Source organism: Odontesthes bonariensis, chromosome 18 (assembly GCF_027942865.1).
Source record: "Odontesthes bonariensis isolate fOdoBon6 chromosome 18, fOdoBon6.hap1, whole genome shotgun sequence".
Lineage (NCBI taxonomy): Eukaryota > Metazoa > Chordata > Actinopteri > Atheriniformes > Atherinopsidae > Odontesthes > Odontesthes bonariensis.
In genome coordinates, this window is record NC_134523.1 from 16,887,980 (window position 1) to 16,901,241 (window position 13,262).

Here is a 13,262-nt window from a genome sequence, read left to right on the forward strand (position 1 = left end):
TAGGTAAAATTAGCCAATATTTAATTAAAACAGCAATAATTACAGGAAAGTCCAAGTTATACAAACAGCTTTGTTAACACAGCTTCTTTTTTACCCCTTTCTGCCTCATTAATCATCTCACAAGCCATGAAATTTATCTTGGGATACCTCGGAAGGGGTGACATAGTAATTCTGATGCCTTTTTGCTTGATTAGAATCTTAAATGACGAAAAAAAGGATCCGAGAGTGTTCTGCTCCCGGCAGACACTGATGTTATTGAGAAAATTCACCGTGATGCAGGCCAAGTGCTCCAGCTGCTTGCCCAGCACTGTGTGTATATAAACTGGGAAGTACTTCAGAGTTCTGCATGCTGTTTGACAACCTGGAAAAACCATCAGTGCATGTGAACCGTAACATTACTCTCTTCAGGAAGTGCCTGAGGTTCATTTCTTCACAGCAAGATGAGGTTTGCCTCCACTGACCAATGCTGTTAAGTTTTAGCTGGTTATGGGATAGACTCTGGGGACTGTGAATGCTGTCAAATCTATAACCTAAAGTTTAAATGATCACACAAAGTCCAGTTTTATATTTTGCATCCAGCATGCACAGAAATAAGCCTTGAGAGTTGGATATCTCCCAGTGCAGCATTAGAGGAAGCAAGTTAGGTCTTCGTACCTGTGGGGGATTTTATTGAGCACATTCTTGGTACATAAGCCTAACCTCTCCTGATGCTATGAACCAATTTCTCATGGCAATGCTCTCCCCTTCCCTTACTCATTTTCCTTTCCACTCCCTGTTTCCCCCTTTTCAATGCCAAGTGTCTCTCAAAGCAGAGTTTAAAAAATATGAACCTTTTCAGGGAATTTTTACTCTAATCAAGTTCATATTGAAGTGAGGTATGATGACAGCACAAACAGGACAAAGCACTGGACTGCAAATGGAAAGGTTTAGGGGGAAAGGGTGTGGAATAATCATGAGAGTTAGAATAGCAGACAGCAATGTAAAGCGATATGAAAACAGACAAAGAGGGAATGGGTGGAGGTAGAATAAAGAATGAGAGCTTGAAAAGGATTCAACAACGTGTAAATTCATATAAAACAGTTTATTAACATCTTTAAAAAGCATTTGGACATTGGGGCAATGTTCTTATGAGGAATGTGAGACATGACATGCATGTGACATATATAAAGAGTAAGTTTAACTGTTTAAGGCAAATCACCTTTTCCGCACAGTTCGTTGTTTGAGCAAGACCAGCACTCACTGGCTGAGAGGAGGATGAAGACGAGAAAAACAAGGCGACTAAAATGTAAACCATGCATGAGGCACAAGAGTATTATATGACAGTATTGGGTAAAATTTCTTCATTCCCTCTCATAAACTCTGGAACAGACAACATCCCCGGCAGTCATTGTCTGAAAAGAAAACAGCAACAAAAGAACACAGATTCAGTTTTTGGCACGACTCTGTGATGGGACATCTTTTACACGGGGTGTTTAAGCTCGTATACACGATCAAGAAACTATCCTAATAATTCATTTACCTCACCCCTACTTTTCCTCTTAGCAAATAAAAAGATATATATATATATATATATATATATATATATATATATATATATATATATAAACAAACTCTTTATATCGCAGGAGAATTTATTTTGTTTGATCTTCTCAATAATGAACTCAGCACTCTGGGTACATATACGATATATACAATTCTTGAAACACTGTGAACATAAGTAGAAACCTATTCAAACATATGTTTTGTACATGAGTGCTATATAGAAAATAGTTACCAGAATGAGTTCTCCATCATTGGTAAGTTCTCGAGTCCAGGTTGTCTGGGGCCCATCGCCTTTTTGTAAAGTTTGTTCACAGCTGATCTTTCGGTCTGTTTCCCACTTAGGAAAACTCTGCAGGGATTCAAAGAGAAGAACAACTTACATCAACGAAGAGCTTCAAAAACACTGGAGTTTTAGAAAAGTTGGGGTCTGGCTGCAACTGGAGCTCCGTGTGCCGATCGGAGCACGTCAGAACATTTTTATGGCCTCACTCATTCAACACAAAGAAATTAAGAACAGATCTCAGCATTATCACCCAGGCTGACTCTGGAGTTGCACTGAAATTATTTCCAGATGTGTCTTTTGTGCAGAACTGTGGCCAGTTATGCTGTCCTTGGCCAAATTCTGGTATGCATGTATTGACATTACACAGGAATGCTTTATAAAAAGTAAAGGGATTCGTACTGTGCAGGGCCGTCCATCCACTGTGGCCTCATTGAAAGACTGACCAACAGTGAAGGAAACATGGGTGGTGCGGACGCTGGTGGAGGTCTTGATGGACAGACTCTCTCCCTGCTGGGTGATTTCCACTGCCGGGCTGGAGGCTGCTGCCACTGCAATCTTCCTCAGGAACACATTCACACCTGACCACACACAAACAGAACTGATCAAACTGGCAGCTGTGACAAGGCAGTCTGTAATAAGTGAAATATAATATAATCACAGCTCTGCATACCAGTGGTTTTAAATATGATTGTGGCAGACAATCCATCACAGCGAATAATTTCAGTTCCTTTGATTTAAAAAAAAAAAAAGTTTACATAGCACTGTGCGGCAATACAGAGAGCAGCTTGGGGCTCATTTAACTATGTCATGTGATATGTGAGAATCAATAGAAATCTTTAAAAAGTGACAAAAATATCCACATCATCCTTTTCACAATGTTTGCTTATAGTCTGCCTTCTGAGTTTGACTATCCCCATAAAAGCATGAATTATGGAACACTCTCTCCAGCTTTGCTACAAATTAACACAACTTTTCTTAGAGAACATAAAATATAAATGAAGTCAATTAAATGTTCACTGTGATTATCGTATTGGTTTAAGGTCTGCGCACTCTGACCTCTTTTCCTCTAATAAATTAACTAAAACAAAGGATATAAATCTAAAAACCGACGGTATGCTTTATTACATGTTCACCAGCCTGTATGATTAGTACTTTATGGTAAACAACAGATTAAACAATTGATTTGACAGATTGAGACAGTTACAGACACATTTTACCCCGAAATGAACCCCAAACCTCCCTTAAGTTGGTAGCAAGTTTGTTGCTAATTGCTCAACTCTTACTTCAACCAAATAGGTGTTAAGTATTAACCTGAATAAATCAATGAAAGATTTTTGGATATAAATGGGCTGATTGTTCCCAGTTTTTTTCCCACAACGATAGGGACAAGAACACTGCCTGACAGTATGAGAAATTATATCTAAAAACATACAAACTTCAAAGGATCCATGGCAACAGTGAAAGACTTTCTCTTCTCAGTTTGCGACTGTTAGTAATACGATCAAGATGTTTTAAAGTCATAAAACTGTGAAGATGTTTCCGAGATATGTTGCTAAGAAGAAACACAATAAGGCAAATATGTGAAGTTAGGAACAGACTGTGAGGAAAAAAATAATCAATCAGGGCTTTTAAACTTTGCATGTTAGCAAGTGTACAAAGCGCAGGTGTGATTTAAATGAAGTAAATGTCACCATCAGAGCATATGTGCACAACTCTTTGCAGACTACTACTACTGACCACGCTGACTTGACCTCTGGCATGATGCATTGTGCATATATCTGCTATAAATCTTTCAGTAGATTTTGGTCTTGCAGGGCGCCGTCCTCCATGAATTTACTTATAACAAGAAAAAGTGTGTCAGGTTGTTTCATGTGCATCCTCAGGTTGTCTGTAAGAGCTTTTGGCTGACCTGGGGCACTCTGGGGGGGATTGTTTCAGCCTCTCCGATACGCTGCACACTAAACAAAGGTCTTCATGGACAAAGACCAAAGAGGACACAACTATTAACAGAAAGGCAAGCCGAGGCCGAGCTGATGCAGGAGTGGTCACAGCATCGTCAGATTCTTCAACGCCAGCTTGCTATTTGAAAACACTCAATACAGCACTGCTGTACCTCCATTTGGTAAGTACGGCCGAATCACAGACGCAGAACAAGGTTCTTTGTGGGGTCATAGTGCACTCTCTGTGTGAAAAAGGTAAGTTTATTTGTAGGCATTTAAATGAAGCCCAGAAGGAAAAAAAACATGCCATTCACAGACTAAAACATGGTGGAGGTTCTATGATGATGTGGGACTTTAGTCTGCTTCTTGTGATGGAAGGATTGAATGTATCAAAGAAATCAGAGGATTGCTAAGGCAAACTGTATCTATGCACCAGCAAAAAACTAGATTTGAGCCAAAAGAGACATCCAACATTACAAAAGAATGCTTGAAAAGGAAATTAGGGATGGTTTGAAACTGGCCAGCAATGAGTTCGGAAATGAATCCCATCCAAAAATCTACAGAGGGTGCTAAAATCTGCCTTTGACAAAGTGGTTTCTGCAGACTTACAAGAGCCGTGATGCCTAGCAGTGGTCCAATGGCAGAAGCTATCAGACCGATAAAAGAACATAGATGGATACAGCAATCATTTAAAGGCGGTCATTGTTCTCAGAGGTTCTGCAACCAAATAGCACTTAAGGTTGCCAAAAGTTGTGTCCAGGGAACTTTGATCTAAGTTCTTTCAGTCACCTGAAGCATTTTATTTGGATATACTATTTATATAAAACAGTTTTATATGTTTATATTCATTAAGATTCTCTGAATTAAGTATTTGATATTGAGCGTTAAATTGTGACCAGGACTGTCTCCACATACAGAATGTGGCCACAATTGTAATTTTGAGCAATTTTGAGTCTATTTGTGGTAGTTTTGGACTACTTTTGTTTGTCTTTATAGTTAGTTTACTGAGTTGTCTTCATTGACTTTTCAAAAGTCTCCTCAAGCATAAGTGCTGTGCCTTGCCTTCTCTGATTGTAAACAAGTGATGTCAAATAAATGTAAACTGCCTGTTGACCCGTAAGTTTCAGCATCAAGACAGCTCAGACATTTGATTCAGTTCAGACCATATTTGTTCGTAGTGTGGTAGTGACAGCAGCAACTCACACTCAGACAGACACACACACACACACACACACACACAGTTTAGATTGGGTCAGAGGCCCCGAGCAGTAAAGGAAAGTCAGTCTCAGAGTTGGCTGGCAGCTGAGGCCCATGTCAAGGCTTAGTTCCGTTTACACTGGCTGTAATTACAACCGCATGAGGAGGACCCTGCTTTAGATGACTCTGATCTAACATTTGTCCCCAGGCTATTTGACTTCAAATTTATAATGGATGCCTTTGGATGGCCCTCACCTGACCTCAGTCCTGCAAGGAGGACACGGACCTGGATAGTGCACAGCCACATGAAGCTCAACAAGAACAGTATTCCCAGGCACAGGACTGCAGAAAGCCAGTTTCACCACAGAGAGTCACTTCAGACAATTTTATTTGCATTATAACAATGGACCAACGTAGTTGATGAATAAACGAGAAAACAATGAGGGAAGAAGTTGCATTAAACAATGAGAGCTCCTGCATGTAAAGCATTTTTATCCTCAGGTTTAAAAACAAAGAATGCAACCTCGTCTCTCGTGACAGATGAACAGCATTAAAAACAGACTAATTAAATCCAACAATGCGCCAACATTAAAAAGCCCCAAATCAATTATCTCACCAAGCGCTTTCAAGAGCTCCTCGAAGTTTTCCGAAGACTTCATTCTCCATTTCCCCGAGAAATCTGTGACTTTATTCTCCATTTCGATGCAAACGGTGTTCCCAGATAAGAAGTCGGTCCTGGTTGAAAACTCTCTGGTCTGTATGTGACTGTCCCGGTTTGTAAAGTGGTCTCGGCTGCTTGCATCTGCGCCTCCATTCATTGGCTGACAGCTCGCCTGGATCTGATGCTGTTTCAGCCAATGCAGAGGCCGGTGGCAGGGTGTGTGTGGGGGGAACTTTCCCCCTGAGTCGAACTGCACCCTCCACCTCTGGCAGCGTGGTGAAAGATTTGGATACGAGCTGGAAATGCGCTTCCAGTAAAGCTTTTGATGTTGACGAGCAGCCCACTCGTAGAACAAGTGTTATTTGTTTCGTTTAGGATGATGTCGACACGACAAGATGGTAAACTGAGTCATAGATACTGACACTAAAACATTTCCTCCGCTTTATTTATGAAAAGGTAAAGCAAACATACATCTTGTGCTAAGTTTCAAAGATATGAAATCAGATATGTTTGGAGGTCTACAGTGGGGGGTGGGAAAGCTGGCACTGAAAGAGCAAAAGATAAGACTTTTCCAGCTTGAGGCATCCATCCAGGACGATGTCATTGGCCCTGTCACCAAACACTTCACAGTGAGGACTCTTTGCCTTTTTTATTTGTGCAAATCAAATACTGCTCACACATGTGCGGTGGTGTGAGAAAAGAAAGCACACCCTCTTTAAGCTGGGGGAACAGAGCCTCAGATGAAAAACAACCAAGTGGCATATGAAAACTAAGTACACCCCCTGATTCTGTGGCTTGTTGCATCACTTTCAGCAGCAACTTGAAGTGATCATTTTTTATAGTTGCCCATTACAGTTTTTTTCAGTCGCTAACAAGCGCTTACCCATACTTCAGATACTTTTTTCTAAACGCTTAACACAGACTCACACCTATAAAACACAATTGGCCAAATGGATAATTTTCTTCTCAAAAACACATTTTATTAAATATATAATAACTCTTCATTTCAAAATAGAACACATCTTTCTCTGCACACATCAACTTTACCAAAACACTGGAAATCTGACTCAAAATGAAATTATTCTGTCAAAGAATAACACTTGTTTACACTTCACAAGGTACATGCAGTCAATCAAAGTACACCAGGTTTTAAAATACTGGCTATTGTTGAAATTACAAAAACTGCATAGACTTTTATGTTTCAGTTTTACAGGTATTTGCATGCAAAACATGAAATCCACCGTTTTTTCACTAAATTTCTTGGTTGGGAACTGTATGTCCACATGTAATGTTCACATTCAAAGGCATTCCAGTGAAAAGCAAATAAGTTTTTTTTTTCCTTTACTGTTTACTACAGGAGGTACAGTAGAAATGCTGTTTACAATATGATAGAACAGAAAACAGTTCACTTTCAGTGAACAAAATATCCATGAAATACACAAGAGCATTCTGAACAAAAAAACAACAGCAAAAAGCCCAGATAAAAAGGGGGGGGGGGGACTAAAAAAAAGCACAAAATTACTGATTACTGATCTCTGCGATCTTCAGGGTTAGGCCACATATTTTCATCAACATCGCATCTGATATTATCCAAGGCGAGGCACCTGGGATAAAACCGCTTGGTATGTTGGATCCACCCTTGGCAATCATCAACTGTGATGTCCCTGCAGCCAGCATCCATGGCTTCAAGGAGGGACATCTGGTCATGTGGCTGATGGTCATAAACCTTCCACCTCCATGCAGAAAAGAACTCCTCTATGGGGTTGAGGAAAGGTGAATAGGGTGGAAGGAAGAGACGTACCAGTCTTGGGTGGACTTCAAACCATGTTGTTATTGCTTGCGAATGATGGAAAGCCACATTGTCCCAGGTGATTACAAAGGTCCTCATGTTTTCACCCTGCTGATCCTGCTCTGGAACCAGGCGCTGGTGGAGATCATTGAGAAAGGCAAGGAGGCGCTCGGTATTGTAGGGTCCAACCTGAAATCTGTGAAGGAGTAATCCTGCATTTGCAATTGCTGCACACATGGTAATGTTTGCCCCTCTCTGACCTGGCACATCAACTGTGGCCCTTTTTCCAATTACATTTCGTCCACGTCCACGCCTTTTGGCCAGATTGAATCCTGCCTCATCTATATATATGAATTCATGAGGGGCCTGGTTGGCCTCCAATTCCATAACTCTCTGAAACAAAGTTTATGTAAATCTCACTACTGTTTACCATACTGTACTGTAACCTATTACTGTGTAGGTTACCTACTTGCAAAGTGCAAAGCTTATAGAACTGGACATTGAATTGAATATACAGTACTATACCTGGATATATTGTCGTCGTAGCGCCTTGACTCTCTCACTGTTCCTCTCAAAGGGAACAGTGTAGAGCTGCTTCATCCGCACTCTGTGTTTGGACAATGTCCGAGTAATGGTTGTGAGGCTGATGCTGTCGATATTGTCAAATATCTCATGGTCCTCCACAATTCTAGTTTGAACTTCATGTAGTTTTATTGCATTATTTGTAACAACCATTTCTACAATGGCAAGCTCTTGATCATTATTGAGAAGCTTTTCTCTTCCCCCAGAGGGAGGAAGACGTTGTATTCTTTAGAGCAGCGGTCCCCAACCACCGGGTCAAAGAAAAAAAATGCACCAAAAAAAAAGCAGAGGTTTTTATACTGTATCTAAGGTTTTGAATATTGTTTTTGCTATTGTGGGATGTTGTGTGTTAACATTCGTAAATAATACAAAAACAATCCATAATTTTGTTGGGGGGTATAGCTTGTCTGTTAAGAAAATGTGTTTGACTGCATATTGTGTGGAAACGACATGAAATGTGTGAATGGTATGACCACAAAATACCGATGCTGTGCTAGATGTGTTAAGAGTTTAGAAAAAGTATCTGAAGTATGGGTAAGCGCTTGTTAGCGATTGAAAAAAACTGTAACATTATTTCAGTTAATTTAGGTCTGAGGGAATACAGTTTGAGGTCTGGGCTTTGAATGGACCATTTGCAACATGCAAATTCTTTTCTTTTTCATCCTTTCTGTAGTAGATTTACGGCTGCGCTTGATAACTTTGTCCTGTTGTATGACCAAACTGTTAGCTGTCGGACAGATGGCTTCACATTTGACTCTAGAACACCTTAGTATACAGATGATATCATGGTCATCTACATGACTGCAAGGTGCCCGGAACCTGTGGTTGCAATACAAGCCCGAATCATCATCTCACAGGAGAGAAAACGAGTGACTGACTGAACTATGTCTGATGGTGCAACACTGTGGACTTTGTGAGTAAATGCTCAAGACATTCTGACCGCTTCTGAATTTATCTGTGTGAGATCATCACAAATGTAAGTAGGCTATAGTCTAAATCACTGCACATGCGTTGTCTTTAAGTAACTTGAAGAGGGATTTTGTCAGATGACGACGTGGCTATAAAATCAGGGTTTTATTAGAGCAGAGAGGCAATCTGGACCTGACCTTTTATCGCTGGAAGGAATGGGAATCTAAACACCAGATATTCTGACAGGTAGACAACCACTCCAAAATCTGAGCCCAGACTGTCCTATCAATGCAATAATGTCTCACAAAACACACATATGTCTGGTTTATATTGAACGTGGGGACTTTCCATTTACATAATGCATTTCTTAGCCCCTTACCTTAACCCTAACCATCATAGCTGAATGCTGAACCCTAACGGTTAACGTTTAACTAACCATAACCTAATTCTTACCCTGAACCTAAAACCGAGTCTTTACCCTCAAAAATCACTTTGTACTCTTACACAAAGTGTAAAAAAAACAAAAAACACAAACAAATTAAACATAAAAAAGCAAAGTTTTACTAACTGATGATGCCAAAACAAAGTGAAGTTTCAGCACATGTTCTTTTTTTCTCATTGTACCTGTTGCTATACAGATGAGTAATTAGCATATTTTCTTTGTGGGCACCAAAAGTTAATCAGTTCTCAGTGTAACCTCTAGGAATCCTTTAGTAAACAGACAAATCGAACAAACCACACGACCTCCTCCACAGGACTCAATATGAAAGCTTTATCATGTTGAAAATTTTAAAAAAAGCAAAATGTGAGGTCCGATTGGCATGCGTTCAACCATGATATTGTGGAAATTGATTGAATTTAGAACAATAAACTTGAGTCATAAAAAATTGAGCCCCCAGCCATTAAAAAACAATATGTTATTTGATAAGAAAGCAATGAAACAGATACCACAAATGTTACTCTAACCATGCAGTAGCTGCAGGCACATAGACAACACATCCTACCCCAACACTCCGTTTGTGCAGTGTCCTGTTAACCCACTCTGATGCTGGGGTGAGGTTAGCACTGACAGCAAACATCAAAGCTTCTATCTATCTATCTATCTATCTATCTATCTATCTATCTATCTATCTATCTATCTATCTATCTATCTATCTATCTATCTATCTATCTATCTATCTATCTATCTATCTATGATTAAATATTCATTGCAATGACTATTCATACATTAACTATTCAGCAAACTGTCCTTTTTTTCTTTTTAGTTTTGCAACTCAATGACTGATAGACATGCGTGCTATATTAAACTTCGGGGTCACCATAGCAACAAGCAGAAGGCGCTGACACTGTTTGCTTAAATCACATAAATGAATACATTATTTTTCTATGCCCTGAAGCGCTGTCAGTGTGTTTGATCATTGCACCACAAGTGAAATCAAACTTGTTAGCAAGGCCCTCAAGGGGTAAATCTTCAGTTGTTCTGCCTCTTTCTCTTCTTTCCATCACAAACACTCTCACTCTCTGCCAGGAATATTTCATCAGGTTTGGATCGGATGGGACGTCTCTGGAAACATGATGCACAACATTCACCCCACAAAATGACTTACGATGTTATCTTCCAGGTTGTGTAAGCATCTTTCCCTGTGGCACCATGCGTCACAGTATTTTACAGAGTTACAGCAAAATGGGAATTAACCTCATTGGCGCAGCTAAAGGGCACATAAAAGCATTTTTGAATGCAAATTAACCCACCGTCCATGGCAGCACTCACCGCTGGCTGACCTCAGACTCAGACAAGCAGACGACAACAGCAGCTCAGAGCTGGGAAGTGGAAGAGGAGAATGGCCTTGATGATAGAATAACACTGACCCTGCGGTCCCTGCTGCTATGACAACAGATGTAGCCTGATAAATCTGTGATACCCTGAAAAGCTATCTCCCTTCATACAGACTATAATAATAGCCGTTTACCTCCCTGATCTGAGGAGATACAGGTTGTGGGGTTTTATGCCAGCAGAAAACACAAAGATAAAACTCTAAATCTAAAGCCTTCAATTCACTTTATGATGTGCATGCACGCTTCCCAAAATATATGTGAACAAATACAATATATACCACAGCATAGCTGAATATATATGAATAGATAAACACTATCGATTTCTGCTGTTCATAAGTAAACTGCTTTGTTTGGCAAATGTCTAAAGACTTTGAATATATTTTTACTCATATATATATATTTATGTATTTCTACAAAAAAAGCTTAAAGTTGGCATTAGTGCTGCATCAACAATATTAATAGAAAAGCAACAAAGAGACAAACCTTAACATGGGAGTTTAAAAAGTGTCCTGTAAACTATTTAACAGGACACACAATACATTTCTGTTAGACATTGTCAATATGTCTAATGGTAATGTATTTTCTATTATGAATTGTAAAAAAACAAATATTTCAGAAAGACTGCATTGGAAATACAGACCCCAAAGTATGAGACACATTAATACACTGTTTTAACACAGTTCAGAGAAAGTCGTCATCTTGATTTCCTGTTCATCTGGTTGCATATACATGGTAATAAAATTACTTGTGAACTTCGGAACTTGCGATCATCATTCAAAATCATTTGACAATTAAGTGATATTTTATTGCCCTAAATTGTAAAATCCTGCAGAAACTTCATAAGTGAAGGGAAAGCCATCTCTGATAAATTGATTTATCAACACCAAAGTCAATATTTAACCAATATAGGTTTATGTTTAAACGAGCTGTTCTTGTTTAAAATGTATTAAACAGTTCTGGATTGTAAATAGTTTACGTCAACAGTTGAGTAAAGCGTCCTCTAGCGTTGGTTAATGTAGATCTTGTTGCATCAGGAACCTTTTTTCCCTTAGCCGTTCCCTTAACCGGATGACAATTGAGTGAGCACCCGCGTCATCATGGCGAGGCATCTTCGCTTCATCGCTCGGACTGTGATGGTGGAAGATGGGAACGTCGATGCAGCGTACAAGACTTTAAACAGGTCAAACTTACGCATTTAAGTTACTTTTAATCTGAGGTTTGTGGTTATTTTGGGAATAAGAAGCTAAATTAGGCTAGGTCAACGTTAGCCTTCCGCTCAATGTCACAGACTTGCAGCTGCGCAGTGGGAACAAACGTTAATGGAGTTATTTCTATGTAACATACAGCGATAGAAAAAGTTACATTTAAATGGGTCCAAATTTGACGGAAAACAATCCCTACCGCTTCAACAATTATACATTTACCGCAGTACTACTAGAAAACGTTATTATCTATATTTTCCTTTTAAAGAGTAACCGGTCTTTTGGTATATATATATTTTTTACCCACAGCCTCAAAGTGGCCACAAAATTTGTACCGGAATGAAGTTTTAAACATTTTGTAATTGCTATAATTATATGCATTATTAGTATTACATAAATCATTTTAAGCTGTGATGAAATGTACAGAAATTTACATTTGAACTAGTAAGAACTGGATGGGGTTTGAATTAAGGGAATTTATTTAATCTGTGTTTCCATTTGAAAATGCCTTTCTGATTGAAGTAATACTTTGGAATTTTTATTAAAACGAGTAAAAGATTGTTATTAAAACAAACAAGAAATTGTATTAATTCAGGTGAAGAAGCTTAGATTATTTCAGTACTGTTAGTCAATGCAGGACAATGTCTTTTAATGCTTTGATTTATATGTAATATAAAATAAGAACCCAGGAATTTAGAGGAATTGTTCACTGGAAGTCTTTTCCTCTATCCTCTCTGTTTACTTGTTAAATGGTGTGTTTCCACAACCAACTATTCACATGTTTTCCTCACATTCTTCAGAATCCTGAGTCAGGACGGGATTATTGACACGGTGAAGCGCAAGCGCTACTTTGAGAAGCCTTGCCGAGAGCGACAGCGGAAGAACTTTGAGAACTGCAGGCGCATATACCACACGGAAATGGCCCGGAAAATTGCCTTCATCTCCAGGACAAATCGAGAGGATCCCTGGCTCGGCTGCTAGGACGATGGCGTGTGTTGAAAAAAGGACTTTTATCAATGAACTTACTAAGCAAAGTGGAAGAAAGAAACAACACCAATGCAATATCTCTTTTACATCTGAAGGGAATTAAAGAAATACTGACCTCAGATTGTCACATTGTTTGATAGCAAAAGGAAGTAAATGTTTGTAGATATGCTAACATTGTAAAGTTAATTTCTTCACTACATTTGGCATGAAGAGGGCAAGAAGGGGAATTAAGATGCATACATTTCCAATGTTTCAAATAAACGAATGCCCAGAATTCATCATAGTTACACCTTTATTGAAGCAACAAAGCTGAGCTGGTGAGATTTTGCCCACA

General features: G+C 39.2%; 2 protein-coding genes across 2 annotated transcripts; one reads left to right on the forward strand and one right to left on the reverse strand.

The window, feature by feature from the left end:
* Positions 1 to 1,096: 1,096 nt before the first annotated feature.
* crabp2b (cellular retinoic acid binding protein 2, b) lies at positions 1,097 to 5,837 on the reverse strand. The gene is made up of 4 exons (XM_075449311.1): positions 5,579 to 5,837; positions 2,225 to 2,403; positions 1,775 to 1,891; positions 1,097 to 1,391 (listed from the first exon to the last, which is right to left on the reverse strand). Exons 1-4 carry the CDS (start codon positions 5,778 to 5,780, stop codon positions 1,341 to 1,343), a joined length of 549 nt encoding a protein of 182 aa, XP_075305426.1. The 5' UTR covers positions 5,781 to 5,837; the 3' UTR covers positions 1,097 to 1,340.
* A 5,961-nt stretch (positions 5,838 to 11,798) lies between these two features.
* Positions 11,799 to 13,206, forward strand: mrps21 (mitochondrial ribosomal protein S21). The gene is made up of 2 exons (XM_075449320.1): positions 11,799 to 11,919; positions 12,742 to 13,206. The coding sequence occupies exons 1-2, from the start codon at positions 11,837 to 11,839 to the stop codon at positions 12,920 to 12,922; spliced, it is 264 nt and encodes an 87-aa protein (XP_075305435.1). The 5' UTR covers positions 11,799 to 11,836; the 3' UTR covers positions 12,923 to 13,206.
* Positions 13,207 to 13,262: the final 56 nt, after the last annotated feature.

Excerpts from the sequence above, each read along its gene's own strand:
- mrps21 (XM_075449320.1), top strand. The coding sequence starts at position 11,837 with ATGGCGAGGCATCTTCGCTTCATCGCTCGGACTGTGATGGTGGAAGAT. Across the intron at positions 11,920-12,741 it reads GCGTACAAGACTTTAAACAG|AATCCTGAGTCAGGACGGGA; the intron begins GTCAAACTTACG and ends CACATTCTTCAG.
- crabp2b (XM_075449311.1), bottom strand. The coding sequence starts at position 5,780 with ATGAATGGAGGCGCAGATGCAAGCAGCCGAGACCACTTTACAAACCGG. Across the intron at positions 2,404-5,578 it reads GGAGCTCTTGAAAGCGCTTG|GTGTGAATGTGTTCCTGAGG; the intron begins GTGAGATAATTG and ends GTGTGTGGTCAG. Across the intron at positions 1,892-2,224 it reads TGGATGGACGGCCCTGCACA|AGTTTTCCTAAGTGGGAAAC; the intron begins GTACGAATCCCT and ends GAATCCCTGCAG.